Source organism: Alexandromys fortis, unplaced genomic scaffold (assembly GCF_014885135.2).
Source record: "Alexandromys fortis isolate MF-2015 unplaced genomic scaffold, M_Fortis_MF-2015_v1.1 scaffold_28, whole genome shotgun sequence".
NCBI classification, from domain to species: domain Eukaryota; kingdom Metazoa; phylum Chordata; class Mammalia; order Rodentia; family Cricetidae; genus Alexandromys; species Alexandromys fortis.
In genome coordinates this window covers 13,194,840-13,221,726 of record NW_026067901.1, presented here as the reverse complement: position 1 = coordinate 13,221,726, position 26,887 = coordinate 13,194,840, and the positions used below count along the sequence as shown (strand labels likewise).

At 51.6% G+C, this 26,887-nt stretch overlaps 1 protein-coding gene across 1 annotated transcript in view; it reads right to left on the bottom strand.

Annotated features, from left to right (window-relative positions):
- Phf21b (PHD finger protein 21B) overlaps window positions 1-26,887 on the bottom strand; it is a 68,276-nt gene that overhangs the window by 21,383 nt on the left and 20,006 nt on the right. Inside the window, exon 3 of the mRNA XM_050130091.1 lies at window positions 963-1,055. Coding sequence (XP_049986048.1) covers window positions 963-1,055 — 93 coding nt within the window. The remainder of the gene's footprint in view (window positions 1-962; window positions 1,056-26,887) is intronic.

The window sequence follows — 26,887 nt, the reverse complement described above, 5'->3', positions numbered from 1 at the left end:
GCTGTTTCAGGATCTCTTAGTTTCTCACTCTGCACCTTTCTCCTGGGGTTCACCCCAACTTTGATCTACAATATCCCTATCCCGGAGCCCTCTGTGGACCTCAGCATGGGACAGGTCATCTCAAGAGCTCCCATCAGCCCTTCACACCCCCTTGAGAGATCCTGGAAACTTGAACTCTCTTAGGGGTAAGGTCCTTTGGACTTTGGAAAGGGTGAGAACTTGAGGGGTGTTTTACTTCCTGGACAAGAGCTTCTTCTTATCCTTGAGCCAGGGGCATCTGTCCAGCACCATAGCCCCAAGACAGCCAGCCACTGTCTTCATCTTTGCAGCCAGTGACCCTGGGTGCAGGTATGAGACACAAGCGAGGTGCTCACCAGAGCCGAGCCATCATCAGCAAAGGCACTCAGCAGTATCACCCAGGTCTGCTATGTACTGGGTGCAGGCGTAAGTTCTCCCTGTGACCGCCAAGGCTAACAGACACAGCAGAGAGCCATCAGGCCCTCTGAGGGAGAAGCCTTCCATCCAAGATGGTGAAAGGGCTAAGTGTCCTGGAGTCCATCTAGGGATCTCGGCTGGTACCCAGGGCCTACACCCTGGACCATTTAACATAAAAGGTGTTACCATAGTGCTCCTTAGACCCTCTGACAGACTCATTATCAGTTACACACCACATGTGACCACATGTGGAAAAGCTTTGAGAACCAGTATGCCTGGCAGTGGCTACTCTGGTTGATGCTGGCTGTACTTAGTTCCTTCACCAAAATTCCTGGTCCTGGCTTCCTCAAGGATTTCACAGTTTGTCACTGTTTGAAAAACCAGACTCCTCACTGTGAAAATGCTGAACCAAATGTTTCCCCTACTGAACGGACAGAGGGGACAGAGAAAGGGAGGCACCGCCTAAAGGGGAACCCAGAGGCAGCGCTGGGGGGCTGGCGACAGACACGGGACAGACAGACATTTACCTGAGGTAGCACTGCTGCTCCTTGCCCGGCCAACCTCTGCAGGGAGCTGACCTGAGGACCGGTGACAGGCACTGCAGTGGTGGTTCCCAAAGCCTGGAAGACAGAGAGTGTCGCCATCAGACTCCAGCAGCGTGGGACCACGGGCTCAGAAATGGCGAACTCTACTCTTCTCCATTTGATATTGGGTTTTTTTTTCTTTGTTTTTTAAAACCACAGAAGTAATCTATCATCATTTAAGAAAAAATTGGAAGCTAGAGCAAGAAAAAGGAAAATGTGGCCCAGAGAACAGTCAACGTTCCTGTATGCTGGCTTCCCTATTAAAGAGGAGTTTCTACACAGGGAGACAAAATGCACATGCCCGTGTATGTATGAGTGTGTGTGCCAGGTGTTCCTCTGACTGGCCTTGCACTTGCCATCTGAGGATGACTCTGAACTTTGGATCTTCCTGCCTCCACCTCCCAAGTGCTGGGACTGCCAGGCATAGTGGAGCACGCCATTCACCTCAGCACTAGGGAGCCAGAGGCAAGAGAATCTCTGTGAGTTCCAGGCCAGCCTGGTCTACCGAGTTCCAGGGCAGTCAGAACGACACAGAGAGACCCTGTATAAAACACCCTGGCACAGGTGCGTGCTTCCATGCAGACCCGTCATCTCTGAGTGCTTCTTTGGCTGTCTCTGTTCAGTAAGCACCGACGCCTGTGGTCCTAAGCCTTCGTTTCTGCTTCGGGTCCAGCCTTCTTTCCTGACTTGTGACAGAGGCAGCGTCTGTCTGTCACCTTGGTAATTTACACTCGGGGGAAGGAAGGAAGGAATGGGAAGCCAGGAGAGCAGGGAAAGATCAAGGTTCACTGAGACCCAGAGTTTCCAGTGGGGCAACGACAGGGACAGCTCTGCTTCCACTGTGCTTGATTCCAAGTGACCAAAAGACACTCTCAGCTAGCTGTACACAGGGGTGGAGTGGGGTGTCCTGTAGGCTGTAGGAGGTCTGCACCACAGAACCTGTTAGATACTTCAACTAAGAACCTGGCCAACTCCACCCAACCCCACAGTTGCATAACCTGGATTGGGGTGCCCGCCGGCTCTTTTTCAGAGGGTATTAAATATAAGGTGCCTTTAAGTGCAGTGTCCCATGAGTCCAGTGGGGTTCTGGACTGTACTGTGGAACCCACTGCATGGAGCACCAGAGACCTGACAGTTCTCAGTCCACGTCCAGTCTCCACACCGCTGGGAAACATCAGTAGCAAACATTGCCAAGCAGGGTACCAGTATCTTGCTGCTTCTGGGCATGGCGGGAGCCCTCCCAGAACATTCCTGCCACCTCACACGAAAGGCCCATCCCCAGCTGATGCCGCAAGGACTCTAGGTGGCACGGAACCTTGCCCAGGCGTCCGTCCTTCCACAGCCTCATAAAGAGCTCATTACCAAGTGAGAAGGCGTTTTTGTCTGCGAGGACTGACCTCTCCGCTCCGGGCTGGGATTTATCGATGCACCAGAAGCAGTCGCTTCAGAGGCTGGCTCACTTACAGCCACACTTCTGTCAAGATAAACGAGCTGCTGATGACGACATTTATAGCTCTGAGCATTTTAATAGAGGGAAAAGGGGCCATAAAAGTCAAAGATAACTTTCCTGTATTAGTTCAGTCCCACGGGCAGTCTGAGAGAGGGTGGAGAAGCTACCATGTGGCTGGGAGGCAGGCTAGGGCAGACCCTTCCATCTTCAGGGGCAGAAGCTCACGTGACTTTGGAAATGGAAAAACTTGTCTTTGGCAAATGTTTCCAAGTGTCAAGGAGACATGACTCATGAGCTTTGGTAGGGATGAAGGAGGGAGCAAGCACAGATTTGCTGTGACACCAATTACAAGGACCACTTAGTGTTTTCTGGCCCCAATGACCACAGAAAGATGCTTGTACCACGAAGACTAAAGGGAGTGGTCCTGTGGGGATGGGCGCTACATAGCCACGGGATTAGGGGACAATAGGAAGTTGTGTGGGAGAGAGGAACATCACCCCAGGCCTGAGCAGGACAGAGGGCAACCTGGGGTCAGCCCACCCTGTTGACCTCCTTTGGAAAAGTCTCTGTGTGAAAGGCTTGGACCCAGGGTGCTGCCGTCTTGGGGAAATGTTGTGGACCTGCAGAAGGTGGGGCTCAGCAGGAAGTCCTTAGGTCTTTGGGGACATAACCTAGTGGGGCTGTGGGGCCCTTTCTTTCTCTCTTGCATCTGTGTTTCTCTCTCCTGGCCAGAAGGAAGTGCTTTGCTCTGTCATGTGCCCCACATGCTCTCAAGAGGCCCAAAGCCATCTTGGACCTGAATGCCCAGAACCATGAGCTAGATACATCCATTCCCTTACAAACTATCTTGGTTACCTCACGACAGCGACACAAAGCTAAGGAACACACCCCTCTGGTTGGAGAGCCAAGCTGCCTTTAGCAGGTGCCTCTGCATCGCTAAGAAGTAGGGTCTATTCATCTGCCCCACAGCACAAATAAAGCATATCAAGGCCCCGTTGCAACCCACAGGTGGGTTAAGGGGCTTCCAACTGGAAGCTCCTGAGTACCTCTTAAGCATTTCCTCCTCAGACCGGCTAGGGACAGAGTGGGACCCAGTCTGTCAGGCAGGAAGCCAGTGTGAATCCTCTGGGGGAAAGGGTTCCATCTCACTATCTCTGTCCCATTACAGTGGCTGACAGAGCCAGCATGGCTCTCATCTCTGAGGCCATCAGCATGAGACCCTCTGGTTAACGCCTCCCCCTCTTTCCCACTTCCGATGGCTTCTGTGTGGCCCTTCTCCAAGCCCAAACCAATGCAAACCTTAATGACAATACACAGAGCTCTCTTCTTGACTCTGGTGAAGAAGAGGGTCCCTGTGGGGAAGGAAGATTGACAAAACATGCTGGGGGTGGGGGAAGCCCCTCCTCCAGACCCACAAAGATCTCTTCACTTTCTCCTTCAAACTCCAGCTAGGTGGTGGCTAGCACACGGAACATCAGAAACCACACTGGCAAGGCCCTATGCAAGAAGATTCCTGCTGATAGTAGCCAGGAGGAGTCTCCATAGCAACATCCACCATAACATCCAGATGAGACAGAGAACGCTGGGGTTGGAGCTGTCTGCTGTGAGTGGCCTTGAGCTGCTCATGACTTCAGAACACTGAGTTCCATGATGCCCTATTCCGACAGTCACCAGAAAAACACAACCTACAGCTGAATTCCCATCCCTAAGTCACAACCCAGTCAGGAGGCCCAAGGGTCAGAGCCACAGACTACAGCTTAGAGATCATGGGACCCACGCCCCTTGAAAATTTTTATATGCTAAGATCCCAGAGCCCAGAAGAGCGAGTTCTAACATAGAGGCTTGGTCAACTTAGAGAAAAGGCTCCTTTTCCCTACGGTTCTAGAGCAGTGGTTCTCAACCTTCCTAATACTGTGACCCTTTAATACAGTTCCTCGTGTTGTGCTGACCCCAACCATACAATTGTTTTCATTGCTACTTTATAACTATAATCTTGATATTGTAATATAAATATCTGCATAATACAATTGTAATGTAAATATTTAGATGTTGGTTTCTTTCCCAGCAAGATCCCTACATTCTTCCTGGGGAGGTGGTACAAGGTGGATATGAAGACAAGTTCTCCCCTCGGAGTATGTACTGAGTGTGGGCAGGGAGGAGAGGCGAGGCCAGTGTGATGGTTAGAATAGAAGAATAGGCTTATCGTTTGAATACTTGGTACCAGCTGGTGGTACTATTTGGGGATGAGGCAGTGTGGCCTTGGCTGGGAGAGGGATGTCACTGGAGGCAGGCTTTGAGAGACTTTTAGATGCCATTAGTTCTCTGTTTCCTGTTTGGCAGTCAAGATGTGAGCCCACAGCTTCCCCCACCTGCCGCCATGCCTCCACTCTCCCACCAGGGAATCGAGCGATAAGCCTAAAGAAACTCTCCCTTCTAGAAGTTGCCTTGGTCATGGTATTTCGTCACAGCAACAGAAGGTGACTAAGACAGCCAGTGGGGCAGTACCCGTTGGCTGGCATCTGGAGCAGAGGCCGGGATGTGTGCCAAGGCACCTGGGGTGAGGCCAGGACATACGGCTGGCCCTTCAGAGTTTAGACCCATTCATTACATGTACAGTAGGCCCATAGAACATTGTCACACAGGCACACAGATGAGGGTTTCTGACAGAATGAGTGCCACTGTGGGCTGGGCACAGCAAAGCAATGGTGTGACAGGGTCAGACATTTGCCTGGATCCCAACTTCCCTGCAGGAAGATCTTGGGACTGGATCCCAAACATTTAATATTCCAGCATGCACCCTATAACCTCAGTCAATCTGCTGAGGGGGAGGTGCCAGGCACAGGACACTGGGGTCTGAGTGTGGCTTCCAGAATGTCAGGGGCAGAACCTCAAAATCTTTGCTTTTCTGGCTGGTCCCTGCTGTTTAGGAGGATGCCTGTTCCCGCCTGCTCCCGCCTGCTCCCTGCTCCCAGGGCCGGGATTCCAGCTTCCCAGGCCCCAGGTGAGGCACATTCCTCTTTCTGGCTGGGTCGGGGAAGACGGGGAGCTGAGCGGAGGATGGTTGCTTTCTTACCTCTGCTCCATGTGGCCCAGCCTTGGCGGACACAGGCACAGAGTGCAGCGGTTTAATTGCATCTGGGTTGTGGTTTTCCTGCATCCTTACAGAACTGCTCTGATGTGTGGCTCAGATAACGAGTGAGCCCCAACATCGGTAGCTGCTAATAAATATTAATATAACATAAGCACCGCTTTGACTGTCACGGGAACCAGCTCGTTATTCACAGATGAAACTCAACGGTTGCCTTTATCACTGTCGGCAGGAAAGAGCTTGTCCCAACCGAGGCTGCTGGAGCAAGTACTCCAACCTGGTGTCCCCTCATTTCCTAGACACAGAGCCTCCTCTAGCTTCAGCAATGGGTGCCACCTGAAGTCTTCACAAATACCGAGGGTGATCCAGCTAGCTGTCCTGCCTCCTCCAGCCCACTACTCACAGCCACGCTGAGCACAGCAATAGTTAGAGCAGGTGCACCAATCTGCACATGACTTTCCATCCATCGACAGCGCAGTCACCCTACAGCCATGTCCACAAGCTGGAGGAGCGAGCACCCCCTTCCTGTTACCAGGACCAGAGAGGAGGGTGGGACGCATCTGCATGCTTGGCAACAGGTCATCTCAACATCTCTGCTGCCCTGGGTCCTGATTCCCCCAGACAAATGTATACCATACACCAAGGCCACAATGCAGTGACAAATGGAGGGAGTGGGGAGAGAGGGAAGGAGGGAAGTGTGCAGATGTGAGGGGTTCACCCACACTGGCAGGTGGGCCATGAAGCTCGCAAGCCAGGTGAAGACAGCAAATCTGGGCCTGGATGGCAAGAGTACGCTGTGCCGCAACACCTGCATCTAAGAGGGCTGTGACAACATCGCTGTCCCTAGGTGGGGAGGAAAGATCACCAAGAATGTTTCAAAGCTCCCAGCAGCCAGAGGAATTAGTCGGACTCAGCCATGTTCCCCGGAGAATCTTAAGCACACATCCCATCCTGCCCGCTGCACCATGGAGCCACATGTAGTTTGGTGACACACAGCCAGGCTGGCTAGGGATGGGTGAGGAAGGCAGGGAGTATGGCGGACTCCTGCATCTGCGGCCCCTCAGAGCCGAGGCAGACCATGACTGTGCTCACTCACCAGGTATGGCTCACAGGGAAGCCTTTTTCAGTGCCATCTGCCTTGGACGACTGAAAACAAGCACGGGGAGGGCTTCCTGGAGGAAGCAGTGTCTGAGCTGGGCCTTTACAATCGGGCCAGAATATTCCAAGTGGGCAGTAGATGAAGTGCATGAGAATCAGAAGAGAGGGTGGAGAAGCCAGTGACAGAGGCACATGGGCACCAATGGAAGGGAGAAGTTAAGTTCTGGGTGCCACGAGTCCCGAAGGAAAGTGCCGCGCACCGCGCCCCCATGTCTGTGCTCTGTGCGCTGTTACCCAGTTCGCGAGCTTTGGGCAAGGGAGCTGGAGGTTAAAATACACAAACCCACACAGACAGAGAGACAGTGACACGGGTCATCCTTGAATTCCCCAAGAATGCCCCCTTTGTTGTGTTCAGGGGCAGATTCTATAGAGATAGCCACGCCCCAGCCAAACCCACCAGAAACCACTCTCCTGCCATCAGGAACTCCTGAAGGTCTCTGCTCTGAGCTGTAGGCACTCAGATCAAGGGATTACAAGAAATTCTGGATCTGAGGTCTCACTGCTTCCAACAGGAAAGTATGGGGAGAGGCATATGCAGAGGCTTCGTCACTGGTAGTCGTGAATGTCATGCCTAGGAGCTTGGTCACTCTGGAAGTGACAAGAGCTAGAGTAGGGTCTTGGCTAATGTAGTGGGGGCAGGTCTACCACTGCTGGACTAGGGACCCTGTGTGCATAAGGGGTCTCAGCCCTTCTAGTACATTAGATGGCAGCTGGGTGCCTCCTGGCTGGCTGAAAGGGCACAGCGAGGCAGGCAGGGGAGGGCAGCATGTGGGGACGGCACACTGCAGTTCATGGGTCCGTCTGCACCTCTGCATTCTCTCCTGCTGGAGTCAGTTTTCCCATGAGGTCTTTCCCTGCCCAGCAGCCCGTTCTTTCCCAGAATGCTAAGGATAACCACAGTACAGGGCAGTGTGAAGCACCAGGGGCCTCCGGGACTCTCAGGGAGTTAGATTGTTGAGCTATACCTTCAAAGTAAGAGTCTTCTTTGAAAACCAGGTCCTTCACATCTGGGGAAGGAGGTCATTTGCTGTAGCTATGAGAAGCAAGGTGGCTGAGGACAGTGACACTTGACCACCAGGGCTCAGCTGCCCATACAGGTGGCCTGTGGAGCTGGTGACCCTGACTGAGACTTGGTCAGTGAGGGTAAGGTGCCCCAGGCCACTCCGACAATTGCAGGGGCCCTTTCAGGGAGCAGCTGTCAATCAGAGTGAGAAACATCAGGGACGACGCCCGCTGACATGGGAAATACCCTTTCTGCAGCACTGGTGTGGTGGAGTAGCTTAATTAACTTGAAAGGATGTAATTTTATGCTATTTAGTACAAATGCACATTCTAAATGGCGCCACAGTCTAAAGATCAGGGGCTGAGAACGTGGGGGTGGGGCACGGCCACAGGATCCTGGCAAACACAGGGGTGGGAGACATTCTGGAAACTTCTGCACATAAATGGAAGCCACTGAAGTCACACGGCTCAGCCGCAGGTGACCAGGACAATGGCAGCTGGAAGGGTTTTGTCCCCATCAGCTCCCCTGAGATATGAAAACCCTCTTGGGAAGAGAATTGGGTTTAAGAGGCCAACGGGTCTCTCTTGTCCACCCTGCCCGTCCACTGTGGGACCTACCTCAGCCTTCCTGATGGGAATGCCCAGGCTGAAGGGACATCTCTAAGAGAAGCTGTCCAGTCCCACAGAAGCTTGGGAGCTTGGGCAGGAATGACCCAGAGGAAGGGGTGATGCCTGGAACCTTATGGAAGGAACTTGGGGCTAGTTTTACCCCTCTGTTCCCAGAACAAATAAATAGAAACGTGATGTTGATGAGGAGGACCGAGAGATGGCCCTGGAGCCTGGGGAAAGAGGAAGTGACCCGGGTGGTGACTTCCTGGGTTCTTGGAGCCAGTGCTGTACATGTTACCCAACATCCACGCTTGGGCCTCAGCAGGGTTTGCATCAGATCCTTGACAGAGGCCCAAGGCATAGCCAAGTCCGTGTCCTTACACCATGTTGCAGAATGAGGATGTGTGCTAGACCCCACATATAGTAGTCTTTCCCATGCCAGTCTGCAACTGCTGACACACCTCTCATTGGCCACATCACCTCCCATCTTTCTGACCTAATTTGCATAATGTCCTGGTACCATGGGAGGCCAGAGAGAGCCTGTTATATGAACCTATATCTGAAGAGGACCCAGGAGTAGTGAGACGCAGGGTCTACCTTTAAGAGGCTCGTGATACCTTCCCGGCCACCGGTCCTTGTCTGGGTGGTAAAGACATGAATGGAGACATTCATTAAAGTTTACTGGGTTAAATGCCCAGCCCTGTGCCTCTCAATGGCTGTAACCTATATTACTTTTTAAAACACTGGTCCTATCTTCGGATAGGGGGTGAGGTTCACCTCGTGGGACCTCACAACACTTGAGAGACTCAACACTCTGCTCTGGCTGAGTCATGAACTTTCCAGAAGCCTAGGGTACTTCAGACCAGTGGTTCTCAACTTTCTTAATGCTGCGATCCCTTTAATACAGTTCTTCATGTTGTGGTGATTCCCAACTATAAAATTACTTTCTTTGCTACTTCATATCTGTAATTTTGCTACTGTTATGTATCGTAATGTAAACATCTGTGTTTTCCGATGACCTTAGGTGATCCCTGTGAAAGGGTCGTTTGACCCCAGAGGGGTCACGACCCACAGGTTGAGAACCTCTGCTCTAAGCTAATCTTTGGTGTCCACTGGGAATAGCCTCAGGCAGCACGCTCCAAAGGTGACCTTTCACTGTCCATCACAGGAGGGCTTTCAGAGCACATCAACTGAAGCGGAGGTCCCTAGAGGCACCAGCAGGACTCCACCATGGCTGGCAGAGTGCCTGGTTTGTCTGCAGCCAGGGACATGGAAGGATTTCTGATAAAGGCAGCAGGAAGGTTGCACAGGGTGACCACAGGCCTACACTCCCTCTTGATGGCCCCAGTGGCCCTGTGCAGCAGGTGACCTAAGGGAGAGATGATCTCGAGCCCCATCTGTGGCCAGTTCCCCTCTAAATGCTGGCACCTCCCTGACCATGGGCCACTTGCCTCTTTGGTATGGAGGGCTGGGCAGCCAGGGACCTCAAGGCAGCAACGAGGCTAGAGAACTGGGCACAGATGTTCCAACTGGCACCCAGCGAGCCTGGTGCCCAGATGAGGACCTGCCCCACGCTCTGGAAGGACAAGTTACAGTCACAGTCTGTTAAGTGATCCGGGAGTGCTCCTTAGAGACCTCCACAGACAGCAGAGGGACTCGAGGCCCAACAAGATGGTACACGCCTACAAACCCAGCTATTTGGGAGGCTGAGGGTTGAGTATGAAGGAATTCAAGGAGAATTCAAGGTCAGCCCAGCTCATGAGTAAGATCCTGACTCCAAAAAAATGGGGGGGGGGCTTGAAAAGGAAGGTGAGAGAAGAAAAGGTGGGGTTAGAGGAGAGAAGGGGCAGGGATTGCTTGTATCATCAGGAGATGAATTTAGAACACGAAGGGACAGGAACCTCCTAGGCAGAAGGATATCCCAGAAGTTCTGGGTGTTGCGGTCAGGAAGAGCCCTCTGCCACTGCACTGCCTTTTTAAGAGTGGCTAGACCACAGAACATCCAGGGTCACATCATCAGGGCACTCTGGGTACAGGTGCAACAGGAAGGAGGCCCTGGAGTCAGGGCTGGATGGCCCAAGGCCTCTGTGCCAAACCTTCAGGCTCCCCGGCATCTCCTCTACAAAGTCACCAGGGTCCCCACACCTCCCAGCTCCCCTCACTTCCTCTCACATGGAAGGATTTCTGAGCACTCGGGTTCTGTGGCTCACTAGGCCACCCTGGGAGCGGGGGCAGCAGCACTCCGTCAGTGAGGCCTGCCAGGAGCAGGGAAGGGGCGCAGGGCTAGCCAGCAGCACCTGCTCAGCTCAGGAGGTAATCTGCTCATGCGCACTGGCGCTACACATAAACACTCCTTCACCTGCCCTGACCTGCCACGCCGGGGCCATCAGTAGCCACAGGCATGTGGCTCAGAGGCCTGCCACCTAGAGCTGTGACACCTTGCACCAGTCACTCAGACTCCCCGGGGAACCCTATAGTCCTCACCGTGTCTGCCCACAGTGCCTGATGTGCACCTAGCACCAGAAGGTCCTAAAATCTGGGTGTGGCTGCAGGACACCCTGGCCCAGGCAGCCTTTGACGAAGCCATTTTAACCCCTAGAGCCCGTTTCCCCATTTATAAAATGGGGGGGGTGCTGGCTTCATAAGGGGAGTTTGTGAGACGAGATGGGACAGGCGTCCGCTGAGGACAAGGTGGCCCTCCCTGCTCAGCTCTATCCTTTTGGGGTAGAAAGTCCAGGCCTCATACAAGTCTCAAGCTGGACTGAGCAGCCGGGCATGTGCGGTGATGTTGCACCTCCAGCTGGCATGGCTGCCCTCAGGGGACACAGCACCCAACTGCCTCTATGCAACCTTGTGAGAGGGTCGGCATGTCTGAATAGAAAAGTGTTGAAAACGAACTTCGGCTCCCGAGTTATCGGGACCAAAGAGGGAAAAGAGACCTGGTCCCGGTCCCGGTGGCAGGAGACACTTGGGGAGGGTCTATGACATGACCATCTTCTCTAGCAAAGAAGTACTTTTCTCTCTGAGTGAGGCTGCAGACCCCACGTGCTGCCCCTGAGGAATCCGCCCAGCCTCCTGCCTGTGGGGCCTGGAGGGCATGGCACCGGAAAGCTGTAGCAGCCAGTCCTGTTTAGATGGTGTTTCTCTGCTGAGGTCTGGGTAGGGAGCTCTGTCATTCCCCGCCTGGGACCCTTAAGAAGCTCCGACTGCCTCCTGACCTCTTGTCCCTGAGTCCTTTCGATGTGACACCCCACCTCCCCGCACCTGGCACCTGCTAGCACCTGCTCTGTGCACCAGGTATGAGACACACACAGGCAGTGGGGGAAACGGCAAAAATCTCATTGCTATTTTAAAACATTAATTATATGTTGGGAATGATAGTATTTGGGACAGGCTGGTTACACGGAGTATATTATTACAGTCAGTCGCCCCGGTTCCTTTGACTTCGCTTGGGCTGCTGAGGCAGCGCACAAGGGGTTTTCTGAGGTGATGGGAATATTCCCTATCTCATCTCCATGGGGGTGTGAGTTACCTGCGTGTCTGCAACTGTCAAAACTCATCAGACAGTACAATTAAGATCTGTGAATTTCAATGTATGTAAATTATATATCAAAGAAGAAATCACACATTTAAAAAGGCAAGCGCTAGTTACAGCTCCTTTTTAGAAAGGCAGAGCCTCGGGGCAGCTGGGGGAGCACCTATGGGGTAAGGCCTACCCTATGGGGCCAACCCCAATACTGTCTCCTTCAGGACTAGACAGCCCTGACTATGTCTTTCAGGGCCTGGGAAAGGACCCAGGATGAAGACATGGGCCAGGAATAGGACGAGGATTTCTTGCTAGGATAGGGTAAATGTTAGGGTCCACAGAAGTTATATGGCTGTGCACACCCCCAGCTTCCCTGACTGCCAGTGCAGCCATAAGTAGGGTGCTTTCCTAATGTGTACCAGAAACCATGGAAAAGGGGTGCCCCGTCCAGGACAGGGGAGACAAGGGACTTCCGAAACTCATTCTGGCTCCCAGCCTGGCATACAAGACACGGAACAGCATAGTGCCAAATAGCACAGATCAGTGCTGTCCTCTGCCAGGAGCACTGAAGAAGTCCCAGTAGGTTCAGGCAGGACAGGGTCTGGGATTATTCCCATGGAGACAGACACACGATGGGCCAGGGGCCAGCGGGTGCTTTGGGAGCTATGTTCTCCACAAGAAGAGCGCACTAAGCTAAGATGCAGCAGGAAGAAAGAACAGGGAATCAGGGGTCAGACACTTCAGGCCCCTAGAGCCAAGCATGACCAAACAGAGTCCTGGTCAGTCACCCTGCAAGGCTGCTGTAGGACTTAGGTAAGATTTAGGTCTTCATGTACTTAGCAGCCTCTGGGAGCAGTATAGACTTCGGACATAGGTGACGGAACATTTGTGTAGACCGCTGAGAGCAGGAAGGGATTTAGCAGGAACCCCTTGGGATCCAAAGAGATGGGTAAGTCAAGTGATGAAGACAAAGTTACCAAGATACAGATAAAGTCTTGTCTTCCGAAGTGCTCACAACCCAGAGTGAGGAGGTTGGGAACCCAGGTGAGCCCTTGATGTTCTGGGCTGCAGTCTCGCTACCTGCGAAGTCAGCAGTGCGTACATGCAGAAGTGGTTCTTAAATCACCAGCAACCTCTACCAGGTACAGGCACTGCCGTCACCAGGCAATGACCCCACATATGCCTCCTCTTGGCCAGAGGCTCCAGACTGTAGCTGGCTCATCAGGCCTGGTGTGACCCTTTAGCCACCTGACATGAACTGTGGTCCCTCCCGCTAGCATCACTAGCATCTTCACCTTCTCCCCGTCCGCTATGCGTCACGTCACCACACCTTGTCAGTAGCATGTCCTTTCATCAATGAGCCAGGATATACAGAATGAGTGCTCAAGAATGGGGCCTGGTACAACAAAGAGCTGCTTCAATTTCAGATTTGGAAGCCTCGAGTTGGTGTGGCAAGTCCCTCTGTATATGTGTTGCTTTTATTGGTTAATGAATAAAGAAGCTGCTTTCGGCCAATGGCTTGGCAGAGTGGAGCCAGGAGGGGAAAACTAAACTGAATGCTGGGAGAAAGAAGGCAGAGTCAGGAGATGCCACACAGCCGCCTCAGGGAACAGATGAGCTGGAACCTTGCTGGTAAGCCACAGCCACGTGGCAATACACAGATTAAATAGAAATCGGTTAAATTAAGATGTAAGAGCGAGCCAATACGAAGCTAGAGCTAATAGGCCAAGCAGTGATTTAATTAATACAGTTTGTGTGTGGTTATTTCGGGGCTGAGCAGTCAGGAACAAACAAGCGGTTCCCTATAATATCAAGTTATTGGTGACAAGTCAAAGATAGACCACAACCCGGGGGCCTGAGAGAGGCAGAGTGCTTAGCTAGACTATCCTGAGTACCACAGGACATAGTGGACCACAGGACATAGTGGGCTGGGTACTCTGCGAAGGGCAGAAGGTGGGCCATGCTGGTGTCTTTGGCCCTGATACCTGAAGGACAGAACTAAAGAAGGGCCACAGGACCTCAGCCACACTGGCCCACCTTGCGCTGCACCCAACACAGACTATTGTTCAGCCTGTAATCCTATAAAGAGGCTCAGGACACATCCAGGGCATCAAGTGGAGCTGGGCACCTGCAGTGTGATACCACCCAGCCTCTGAGTTGAGGCAAAGCACCAGCAGACAGCTGGAGAACCACGCAGTAAGCAAGGCCAGCTAGACCATGCTACAAATCACAGCAACTTGTAGGGGAAGATGTGGGAGGCACGCAGGCTAGCTGGGGGTCAGGGAAGTGGTACACACACCAGTGGGGGGTTGGCTAGGGGAGGGATATACAAGGCTATACTAAGCAGGACTTTACTCCGGATCTTTATGGCCTTATATATGCCTGGGCTCTTCCGCTCCAGGGATGCCTGCCTCAGGCTTGTGTCCCAGTGCACAGATTCCCCCTCTTCATTGACCCAGACCCTTTACACTAAGAGTGGGCATCAGCCACTCATTCTATTCCCCATCTTATAGATGGGGAAGCTTAAGTCAAGCCAAGACAGGAGCACAGAGCCTTGAACTACACGCCTTCACATTCATACCCTGCAGGAGGAAAGCTGCACACCCAGCTGGGCTATCTAGGACAATGCTAACAGTTCTTTTTCTTCTCCAGGTACTGACCTGGACTGGCAAGCTGTTCTTCAGGGACAGGTTCCTGAGAGGGAGAACCAAGAGATCAGACAATAAAGACGGGAAAGAGAGCTGGGGTAAGGAGGTCTTGCACAAGCGTCTTAGGTCAAGCGAGTTTATTAAGTAGTACAACATCTTATATACAGTTTGCAAGGGGAAAATTGGACAGAGTCAGCAGAAAGCTACCGCACAATGGGACAAAGTCAGCAGGAAGCTAATCAAGCAGTGTTGTACAAAGGGAACACAGGATGTCTCAAGTGTGTCTCAGACAGAGCACACAGCAGCTTTGGGACTGATAACCAGAGCCCTTTAGAGGACAAGAGTTGGGCTCCAGGATTCGAAGCTGCAGCTTCCCCAAGACCCTGGCCTCAGCCATCACTGGCCTTGCCAAGCAAGCTCCAGGGTTTAGGCAAGGAACTAAGTTCCTGCTCCATACATCAGGGCCCCAGAAGAAGCCGTAGATCGCCTGGCTCCAGCAATTCCCCCTCTTATTTTTTTTTTAAATTTATTTATTATGTATACAGTATTCTCAGTATTCTGTCTGCATGTATTCCTACAGTCCAGAAGAGGGCGCCAGATCTCACTACAGATGGTTGTGAGCCACCATGTGGTTGCTGGGAATTGAACTCAGGACCTTTGGAAGAACAGGCAGTGCTCTTAACCTCTGAGCCATCTCTCCAGCCCGCCCTCTTATTTTTTAAGGCCACATGAGTCACTCACATCTGAGTGTCCAAGAGACTCTGATGTTCCCTAAGCCAATAACAGCCTCCTAACATTGTTAAAGGGGTCACTAAAACAAGCAGTCCAAGGGTAAAACTAAACAAACGAAGGATGTTTTAAAGGGGACGAGTCCCCATACAGTGAGTCTCTGGCCAGTTCAGACGGGGACTGCAGGAACCTAAGTCAATACCTAAACCGCTTAATAGTTATGAAAGCTAAGAAACCTAAACTAACATTCTCACAACGTCATATTTCAACTAGATTATTTTTATTTTATTCCACTTTTATTTAGATTTATCATAGCTTAATGGAGTAATACAGACACAGCTAAAGCCAACATGACATTGAAAAGTTAACTGATATAAAGTTAGCACTGCGTCTCCTAAGTGCAATACCATAGCTCCAGAGCATTTAACTTTGCCACTAGGCGTTTTGTTTTTGTTTTGTTTATCTATATGTTCTTGTATAAGTAAGATGACTGCTGGCTAGTGATGGCCACCTTTAATCCCAGCACTCAGGAGACAGAGACAGGCGAAACTGTGAGTTTGAGCCCAGCCTGGTCTACAGAGTGAGTTCCAAGGATGGCCAACGCTACACAGAGAAATCCTGTCTCAAAAAAAAAAAAAAAAACCCAAACAAAAACAAAAACTAAAAGGGTGGTTTGCACTTGTTGGGCAAGAGCTATTGAGGAAGCCGCCACAGACACTGTAACAGTGACTGTGGACTATCTCCCCTCAAACTGTAAGCCAAAAAGGTGGCCTTCCTCCCTCTCGTTGCCATAGCAACAGGAAAACTAAGTGCTGGGATTACAGGTGTGTGCCACCAAGCACACCTCTTGAACTTATTTAGTAAGCATGCCCTCTCCAGCTGTGTCCTGCCATCTGTCCATGTCAATGGAGACTGAGTATCCCAGCCCAAGACAGAGCAGCGAGAGCAAGGAGCAGGTAGATGCGACAGGTATATCCAGGTGAGCAAGGTTCCGATGGGCTGGCCTTGAGGAAGCAGCCAGGTTCTGGGGGGGAAACCAAGTGTTCTTTTTTGCTTTCTGCTGCTGTGCCAAACACCAGAACCAAAATCAACTTGCGGGGTGGGGACTTATTTTAGCTTACAGATTATATATAGGTCATCATCAAGGGAGGCCAAAGGAGAAACCTGAAGCAGAGACCATGAGGGAACATGGCCTAGGCACACACATTCAGCTATTTTTGACACAGCAAAGGACCACGTATCTATTCAGGGAAAGGACCATCATCTACCCAGGGATAGCGTCACTAATAGTAGGCGGGGCTCTCCTACATCAATCAACAATCAAGAGAATCCCTCAGACATGACCACAGGTCAATCTGATGGAGGCAATGTCTCAGGTGAGGGTCCCTCTTCTCAGGTAGCTCTGGTTTTTGTCAAGTTAGCACCTAAGATCAGGGTCCCTGAGGGTGTTCCTGACCTTACACTGACAGGTGTCTTTCCCTTGCTACTCAACTCTTAATAGGGCAATGGCCAGGATTCCTCAGTAAAGCCACCTCAGCCCATCACAGTCCTAGAGAAAAACTGTAAATTAAATCTAACAGTCAATGAAATCATCAATATTTAATTTACTCATAGTGGGTGGCAATTCACTTAGCTTAATGGCAGAAATATTGGGGTTTACCAGTCAGTCAAGGGTCTGAGAGGCAGCTGTTTGCCTTCAGGAGTTGGCTATGTCAGGCTTGCGGAGGTTGTATATCTTTCAGGACCACCCCACGCTGCCCCATGCAGACTCAGGCCGGATGCCAGCTTGAGCCTGACTGAAGTCCCTGGGAACCACCTGCCACTCAGGAGTGATGTGGGATTCCCCTCTGTATGCTAATATGTTTTATTACCATTGGTCAGTAAAGAAGCTGTTTCAGCCAATGAATGGCTTAGTGGAGTAAAGCCAGGAGGGAAATTTGAACAGAGATATAGAAAGTAGGTGGAGTTTGAGGGATGCCATGTAACTGCCTAAGGAGAAAGACGCCAGTTGCCAGACCTTACTGATAGGCCACAGTGTAATTCACAGCTGTAGCTGGTGGCCACCACTCACATGACAGTCCCACGGTCACACACCCACCCTCCTCAAGTACTCTATATACAGCCTCCTGCACATTCTTCCTCTGGATGCCCTCCCAAGCCTTCATGCCACGGTGCCTCCTGCTGACTCTACTGCAGTCCTGGCCTCTGTAGAAGAACCAGTCCCAGACCCATGGCAACCCAGCAGTTTGGGGTCAGCTCCTTGGGAACACCCTGCTTGCATTCGCTTCTTGCAACCCTTAGGAAGCTAGGGCATCAGCTCCACATTCACCTCTGAGGGAGAAGCACGTTTGTGCGGAAGGCCTGGTGCATCATGTCTGCTCCCAAATCCAAAGCGCACTTTCAAAAGGACTCTAGACTGGAGTTTAAATAATGCATGTGCTCGGGATTCTGCTCCTGTTCTCACCAGCTGCTTTTCCACGCCTGAGTTTTCCCAGACTTGGCTTTCTGTTCTATGTGTTTAGCCTCCCCAACTTCCCTGGCACAGTGACCTCTCTTGTACAAACAGGCAGGGGCCCCTCCAGGATCCTGCCAGAGGCCTCATCACATGCATTGGCTTCTCCCAAAGCCGTGGAATCCTTTCTCGCACTCAGGGTCCTGTTTTGTTTTCTGAGTGTAACTCCTTATATTAGGGGAGCATCTGGCCTGGGGCTCTCTGAGAAAAGCAAAGAGTACTCCCAAGGAGCACCGCAAGACCATAAGCAGAACTAGGCTGGAAGTTGCATCCTCCGCACTCTGGTGCGCAGTGCAGATCGCTTCTGCTTTGGGAGCTGCTGGGGGCGGGGGGGGGGAGGCATACACCATCGTCTTTCATAACTGTCCGTGCATTCACTCTTTCCAGACGCTGGGGGTTTTAGGAAATCCTGCACTCTCAGACATCAGCCATCATGGACTTTGCTGCGCCCTTTGCTAGAGACAGTGCCTCTTCGTCATGTTGCACTTGGCAGTCTCTTCCCATTTTCCCAGCTTCCACTGCCGATTGGTCCACATCGCTGAGGCTAGAGACCTCAGACCCTCCTGCTGCTGCTGGCTGCTTAATTCTCCATCACACACCTTCCTTGCCCTGGCTCCTAGCTCTGATCTCCTGGGTACATCTTTCTGCCTGATTCCTTGGAGGATCCGATTTTGGAACTCTTCCTGCAGTCCTTGCCTCCTGGACCCTTTGCGGCACAGCACTGGCTGTCAGAGAGAAAAGCTCAACTTGCACCCTGTGGTGGTCTGAATGAAAATGGCCCCCATGGGCTCCTAGGTTTGAATACTTAGGCCCTTGCACACTGTGGTGGTTTGAACGGGAATGGCCCTCATAGGCATCTATGTTTGAATGCTTAGGCCCTGGTTAGTGGAACTGTTTGGGAAGGATTAGGGGGTGTGGTCTTGTTGGAGGAGGTGTGTCACTGGGGGCAGGCATTGAAGCTTCAAAAGCTTGAGCCATTCCCAGGTAGCTCTCTTTCCGCCTCATGCTTGGAGATCAAGATGTAAGCTCTCAGCTCCTGCTCCCGTGTCATGCCTGCCTGCCTGACTGCTCACTACACGAGGTTTATACTAGACAGAGCAGGCTGTCCCCCTGCTCAGAGGAGTAGCTAATAGCATGCACTGCATCTCAACCAGTGTGGCCTTGACTTTCCTGAGCCAGTGGCATGGACCCCCATGGGTCACCCACACTGTCCACTGCATATTGCATCAGGCAGAGGCAGCGCAGAGCTGCTTGGACTCAGTCTCTTGGGAGCTCCCCAACTGGAGGACGGCTGGTCTTGGGAGAGCCCTTGCAGAAAACACTAATGAGAGATAAAAGCTTGGCTTTGAAATTCAAATTCCTCTGCTCTTCCTCCCTTGTTGCAGACACCATGATCTAACTTGTCTTCCCCGGGCCCACAGCTTTGATGTCCTAATGAAGATATAGAGGGGGAATAGGAACTCGTCAGCTTGACTTTGGGGAAAATGGATAATGAATTCCATTCTAAACACTTCCTTCAGGTGAAGAGAAAGCCTTGAAAAGCCACATGCCAAAAACAAAAACAAAAATGTCCTCTCTTAAGTACACCAGGAAGCTGTGCACCAGGCAACCCAAAACCCCTCACTCGTCAGTCAACAAATACTGTCTTCACACTCCATCCTAGCAGAGCTGACCTTCTGGAACAAATACAATACTACCCCTAGTCCTTCTCCAAGCATACTCTCTCTCCCTCTCCCTCTCCCTCCCTCTCTCTCTCTCTCTCTCTCTCTCTCTCTCTCTCTCTCTCTCTTTCTGTGTGTGTGAGGGGGAGAAGAGAGAGGGAGAGAAGGAGAGAGGGAGAGAGCACACGCTACCAATTGGGCACTATCACTGGTACCTGGTAGACCAAAGAGTGGGAAATGAGGAAGAAGAAAAAAGCAAGAGGGAGGAAGAGGCAGGCAGGACATACTTCACCAGGCTGGTTGTCCTCAGCTGGCTCAACACCAGATGGCCGCCACTATAACAAGCCCCTATTCCAGCGAGGACTCTCATCTTGTTGCCAGGGTTGGTGCCAACCTGACTGGGTCCCATCACAGTCATCACTGCCTTCAGGAGTCTAGGAACCTGACGTTATGGCAGCCCCTGGAAGCTGCATTCCTATGGGACCAGGACTGGCCGCCATCCTGTCCACATAGACAAAGAGGACTCCTTAAGTCACTACCCACAAAGAGGAGAGAGCTGGGAAAGTGAAGCCCACCCAGTGGCTCTTCCTAGATCCAGAGAACAGAGGGCACTGAGCAAATCTCCAGACTAGAGAGAACAGTGTCCTAAACCTCAGCTTGCTGCGGACAGAGGCCTCTCAAGTCAAGAACTGAATATGTAAGGTCCTATTAAGGAAGTGCTGGAAGCTGTGTACACTCGTTTGAGATAAAGCTTTCCAGGGAAAAGCCTGAGTTCACCTCCAGAAATGCCACTAGGACAGTGGTTCCCAACCTGTGAGTCACAATCTATGGATGCAAAAGGACCCTGTCACAGGGGTCGCCCAAGACCATCAGACAACACAGATAGTCACAGTATGATTCATAACAGTAGCAAAATCATAGTTACGAAGTAGCAATAAAACTAATTTTATGGTTGGGGGTCACCACAAAATGAGGAACTGAATTAAAGGGTCATAGCATGAGGAAGGCTGAGAACCAAAGCCCTGGAATCTCAAAGTGAAGACCAGAGAGAACAAGACAGCTCAGTGGCTAAAAGCACTTACTGCCAAGCCCTAAGGCTTACATTTGACCCCAGAGCCCACACAGCAGAGGAGAAGAACCCACACAGGAGAGAACCAGTTCCCTCAAGTCGCCCTCTGACCTCCACATGCACATACTCCCAGACAAATAAATAAATGTGAGAAAAAAAAATGAAGTGAAGATTGGAGAAAAATCCTCTCATGCTTAGAAGAAGAGGGAGCAACTATTCTAAAATACGCTGATACACATGAAGCACCGGCTGCCCACACTAACACATGCGGAGCCCCTACACATGAAGCACCAGCTGCACACACTAACACATGCGGAGCCCCTATGGTGTTCCTAGCTTTGATAAAGCACTATAGGAGGTACAGTGGGAACCCAAGGGAGGAAAATGTGTGGCTCCTGCCCCCAGAAGCTGGGTAACGAGCCAAGGAAGACCTAGCCTGTCACTGCGAAGTCTGGACGATATCAAACCAGTTCTTAAGCAACCCACAGGACTGACCTAGTTAAGAGTGAGCAGAGTCAAGGCAGGGTGTATACGTTTTAACACTGATACACCCACACCTGGAGCTGGCTTGGGCTGACCCCTCTTCCCATCCCCTCAGAAGCACCAAGAGCACCGGGGGAGGGGGGACAGACAATACAAGCCTGCCATTCTTTGCTCAGAGAGTTCTGTGAGACACCGTAATAATGGACAGAGGTAAGGACAAGTGACCTGTACAGCCAGATTTTGGTGTGCTGTGACACATCTTCACACAAGCTACTGATGTGCCTGTGTGCTGACCACACTGTGCAAGGTCCTACACTCAGACACAATGTTCTATTTCAGTGCTAGACATGCTCGGGTGCCAAAGCCCGGTACCAGCGCTAGAGGATGGGGCCCCGTGCTGTACTGCGTGCAAATCAAGCGAGAACCAGAGAGAGGAGACAGCCGTGCAGACGGCAGACATCCATCTCCCTCCCGTGCTAGGTTTGCTGTTCAAGTCAGAGCTGCTGAGTGTGAACGTGATTTAGATTTAATAAGCCCTGGGTGGCGGGTGGCGATGTAGACATATCCGCAAATAGCAGAGCATGCTCCGTTATTGAAAGTTTCGCTCATATAACATTGCTCAGCACCCAATCATTGAACGAGTAAATCAAAATGAAACATGAATTAACAAATGAATGTTGTCGGATTTAAAGCCCAGAATTCTGTCCGCCTCTCCCTTTCCCAGCGTGAAGCCACAGCCTGCCGAACTCTCCGGATAGCTGATCTTCATCTTCATCTTCTACCCTATTCACACCTCCTCCCCCGGGCTCCCCACATCCTCAGCCTTGGGCCTTTAGGAGTGCAGAAAATCTTCCAGAAGCCCATCCTGTGCACCAATTCCATCTTTTCGAGGGAAGGAGGTTACAGTCCTCCATTAGAACACTTCAGCTCTCCCCAGCGGCCCAGCCCCTTCAGGGGAGTCCAGCCTAAAGGACACCAACACCTGCCTGACCTTGGCGGCCACTAATGGAGCAGGCACTGGCTCAGCACTAACACAATTGCTGCTCCTGTCTCTATCCACAGTCCACCTGGAAAGTGTGTGACACTGAAGGCCAGCACTCAGGACTGACCAGGTGCCTTCCTGTCCTGCTCGCACTCATCCCATGCTCCCCGATTCTTCATCCCTTCCCTCTGGCAGCAGAAGGGCTTTATGACTAACAGCTCTGAGCAGAAGCTGGGCTCTGTGGCAGAGACTCCCAGAGGAAGCGGAGTCGCTGTCCGTCCTCCTGAACCGGAAGGAACCCAAACACAGAGGAACTGCCGGTTGTCCCAGAACTGTCCGTGGTGCTAAACTAACTCAGAAAAGGCAGTTTTGGCGCTGTCCGTGGTGCTTATAGATCAGGTCCCAGCTTGGGGCACTTCCACCTATCCATGGCTGCCAGGCTCCGTTCCTAGGTTACCCAGGAGAGGGCACATATCCATTTCCCTTTGCATCTAGATCTTTATTTTGATTAAAGACAAAACTTAAAAGTATGTTGTTTATGCCACTCCAAGGAGTAAAGGCGAATTACAGCTTATATTGCGGTTGATACAGCTGACTTCACACACTGGTCTTCCACCTTGTCTCTGAAACCTGCACAGCCTTCCTCAGGAAGCTGAAGGTGCCAGAGTCTAGATGCCACACACCTGACTCTCACCCTGAGCACAGATGCACATCTGTGCCCACATCTGCATGCCCTATAAATGTATACACATTCTATTTTATACTGAAGGTCAGAATGATAAAATGCCTAACATTTGAAAAGTAACAACGCCCCAGTTAAAGAAAGCAGGGAGTCTCAGAACAAGAGGCCAGTGATGCAGCCTTGATCTTCAAGGTCTGCAAGCTCTCTGGAGTCACAGACCCGGCCAAATTTTCAATGAAAAGTTGAAGAGCCTGGAGTCTGATGTCACAGGCAATGGCAATGGCAATGGCAATGGCAATGGCAGCCTCAACAGACAACTCACGCATGAAAAGTGGAACATGCCCACACTGGCCCATACCAGCCCACATTGACCCACACCGGTTCACACTGGCCCACTGACCCACACCAGTTCACACTGGTCCACACTGACCCACATTGACACACACCAGTTCACACTGGCCCACAATGACCCACGCTGGTTCACACTGTCCACAATGACCCACACTGACTGGCTGTATCTGTTCCCCACTTTTATTCCGTTGAGGTCCCAGCCTATTGCATGGCACTGCCCATGTGGAAGTTTCCTCCTGACTTGTTGCCCCAAATGTCAATCCACTCTGGACGCAGCCATAGTTAGGGTTTTTATTGCCATGTAGAGACATCATGACCATGGCACCTCTTCTAGAGGAAAACACCTCACTGGGGCTGGCTTATATTTTCTGAGGTTTAGTCCGGCATCATCATGGCAAGAAGGATGGCAGCATGCAGGCAGACGTGGTGCTGGAAAAGGAGCTGAGAGTTCTACATCTACAATTTGATCTGCAGGTAACAGGAAGTGAACTGCACCACTGGGCATGGCTTAAGCATATATGAGACCTCAAAACCCAGTGACACACTTCCTCCAACAAGGCCACACCTCCTAATAGTGCCTCTACAACCAAGCATTCAAACACATGAGTCTATGGGGGCTATACCTGTTCAAACCACCACAGTCACAAGCACACCCAGAGGTGTGCTTTCCCCTCCTTAGGTGACTCTCAATCCACTCAAGCTGACAATTGAGATTACCATCACAGCTTCTAAACCCCTCTTAGTCCTTTAAAATCAGGTGAAAACTGCACCACATTAGCTTTTTACAAACACACCATTAAGTGGCATTTAGCACACACACAATGTTGAGCAACCATGTCCTCTCCCTAGCCTCTGAAAGGGGGACTTGATTACCTGCCTCCTCTCTGCAGGATGTCTGCATGTCTGACTTTGGTAGAAACTAGGAGTCCTGGTATGGGGAGTTACGGGGTCCTCTTCATCCTTGTGTGAGGCCATGGCCACACCTCGCTGAAGTAAATGAAATATGTGAAGATGCCATCATGCAGCTCCTAGGTTGACCCAGATATATATTCAGCACCACCACACATCTAACAAATGTGACCTCAGCCCAGGCCTGTGCTGAGAGACACGGCACAGCCCTCTTCTTAGGAGGCAGCCTCCAGTGCCCATGAGCAATAGGATTTGGCCAGGTCTGTGCTACGATAAAGGTCTGCGGAGACATGAGAGCAAGCTGGGGAAAGACAGTGAGTACCACGCTGGCTGCACAGGCATGAGACCTGAGTTCAGATCCCCAGCACACTCAGACAGCTGGGCACAGTGACGTGTGTCTGGCAAGACAGGACAGGTGAAGAGGGAATCCCCTGCGGGTCACAAACCAGTCAGCCTAGCAGACAAAGTAACAAGAGATCCCATCTCAAACAAGGTGGGAGATGAGAACCAAGGCTTACAGCTGTCCTCTGACCTCCACGTGTGCACCAGGGCACTCCCATGCGAGCTCTCACACACACACATACACACACACAAAGATGAGAGGAAGAGGGAGAGAGAGAGAGAGAGAGAGAGAGAGAGAGAGAGAGAGAGAGAGAGAGAGAGAGAGAGAAGAGGGTACAAAGGATGCCCCCATCACTGATGGTGCTAATTCAGGGCAGTTTGGTAGCTGGGAGTTCCGCAGGCATTGCCCCCTCCCCACCTCAAGTACCATGGAGTCACTTTACACATAACTATAAAGTGTGCACCTGAGTCTCCCCAACGTGACTAATTAGCTTTTACTCAGTCTTGACCATAATTGGTCCAGGGTCGAACACCCCAGGGAACCGAGACACTTCACAAGGGGACTGTGCCCTCTCAGGTTAACCCAGGACCAAGAAGCAACATCTGCCACCCCGCGCTGAGCTCCGAGTGATCAGCATGGCTAATTAGCACTAATTGTAATATCGTTTCTGTCTGTGGCTAATACATTTAGACTTGCTAATCAAATCAAACCATCCCACCTTGCCTCCTGCCTTCGAATAAACATTTCTGCAGAACGAGAAATAAATAACTCCCAAGCTTTGTTGGCTCCTCTGGAGCTGCTGTCTGCAGGCATGAATGGGGGTGGGAGGTAGGGACCGAGGAAAGGGTCTGTTTGTCTCTGGGACTAAAGGCATGAAAGAAATCTGAGAAAGACCAGGCTTGGTTGTTCCAATCAGGCTGAGAAGGAGAAGGAAAGTAAGAGAGACCTGGAAGAGAAATGGAGGGAGAGAAGGAAAGAGGAGGAGGGAGGGAAGAGGAGAGTGAGTGGAGGAGCTGGTCTGTCCTGTCCCTTTAACAAACCTTTCCTGTGTTACTCCCAGTGTCCTAGGAGACACTTCTCAAGCAGCCACTGGTAAGGCTGGGAGGTCATCTCACCAAGATTCTATACACAGACCTGCCTCCGCTTTAGCTCTGAACTCGCCGAAGGCAGCCCCTAGGCTTCCAGATCTGGATTTGCCCAGCACCTCACCCAGCGCCTGGCATCCAGTCAGTGTGCACACACAATCTCTGGAGCCATGAACACACGGCCTTAGGCAAATATCACAGAGGAGGAAACCAAGAACAAGACACCAGGTGAGTACATGGCGGTCCTGATGGCACAGAGTGGGCCTGGCTCAGATCAAGTCTCTGCCAGGCCCACACCCGTGCTCCTTCTGGAGGGAGGGAGGATGACCGTCATCCCCGTAGCCACGCAGAACACTCCTCCAGGGAGCAACGGGAAAAGAGAGCTGATGGTAGCAGTACCTAGGGCACTCCGCTCAAGGACAGGGGAATAGATTCTGAGAACTCTGGAAAAAAAGATTGACAAAAGGGTGGACCACAAATGAGATTTAGTGTAAATGCACTGGTTGCCATGGCAACCCTGCTGCGGAAATGACTCGCCTCACATACTACCCTAATGCCCGGGCCAGGCTGTGCCGCTCTGGGGGCTTCAGGACTCCCACATGGCACCTGGCAAATGCCAACTCCCCAGTCACCATTCTAGAGGGAACAGGAATGTGGCCTTAACCTGGTTCTCACCTGGTTCTGCCAGGTGTGACAGACCATGTCCCTCTCCACACACACACACACACCCACACACACCACCCCTAGCAGTGTCTGGCCATTGTCCAATCTCATGGCAAAAGGGAGCAAATGATTGACAAGAGGACAGTGACAAGAAGACGAGAACAAGCTCTGAGCACCAACTGTAGGCACAGGTCACCGTCACCTTCCTCTGCAAGCCCTCAACACTGATAACGCTAAACCCATTTCACAGATGAGGAAGCCGAGGCAGGAAAGTTTAATTATACTAAGAGCATGCAGGGCTGCCAGCCAGGTTTGGACTCACCAAGCCCATGTCTTCCTAACTCCTCCACAGGACCACACAGCTTGGCTTGTCTCACAAGACTCTCTCATCCAGCAACTCATGGCTACTTGCCCAGCAACGACCACAGGGTCCATGTACAAACTCAGACAGGGAAAGGCATCCCACATCAGAGGAGGTTGTCGATTGTCATTGCAGGTTTTGTTTCTGGGGATTATTGCTAACAGGGCTTATAGAAGGCATTGGAAATTGGGATTTTCACATGGAGATCACTGCTCGCTTACTAAGTGGCTCATTAGAGGTAAGTTACAGAGTAGCAGGATGTCGTGAGGATGGAGGCTCCTGGGGCTGAGGGGAGACTCCAAGAATGAGACAGCACCCACACTGTGATGGATTGGAGCCAGCAACACCATGAGACAATGCTCCAGAGGAAAACATCAGTCTGGTTTGGATGGAAATGTATGCACAGGCAAATGGGGTGAGAATGGTTCTTAATAATCTACAACGGGAGAGGGATTAGGCTTCCCACAGCCCAGCAGTGGCTGCAAGGCTAGCCAGCACTGGTGGCTGTCAGGGAAATCTGGCCACCCCTAGGCCCTGGGCTCAGGGCACTCACTGGT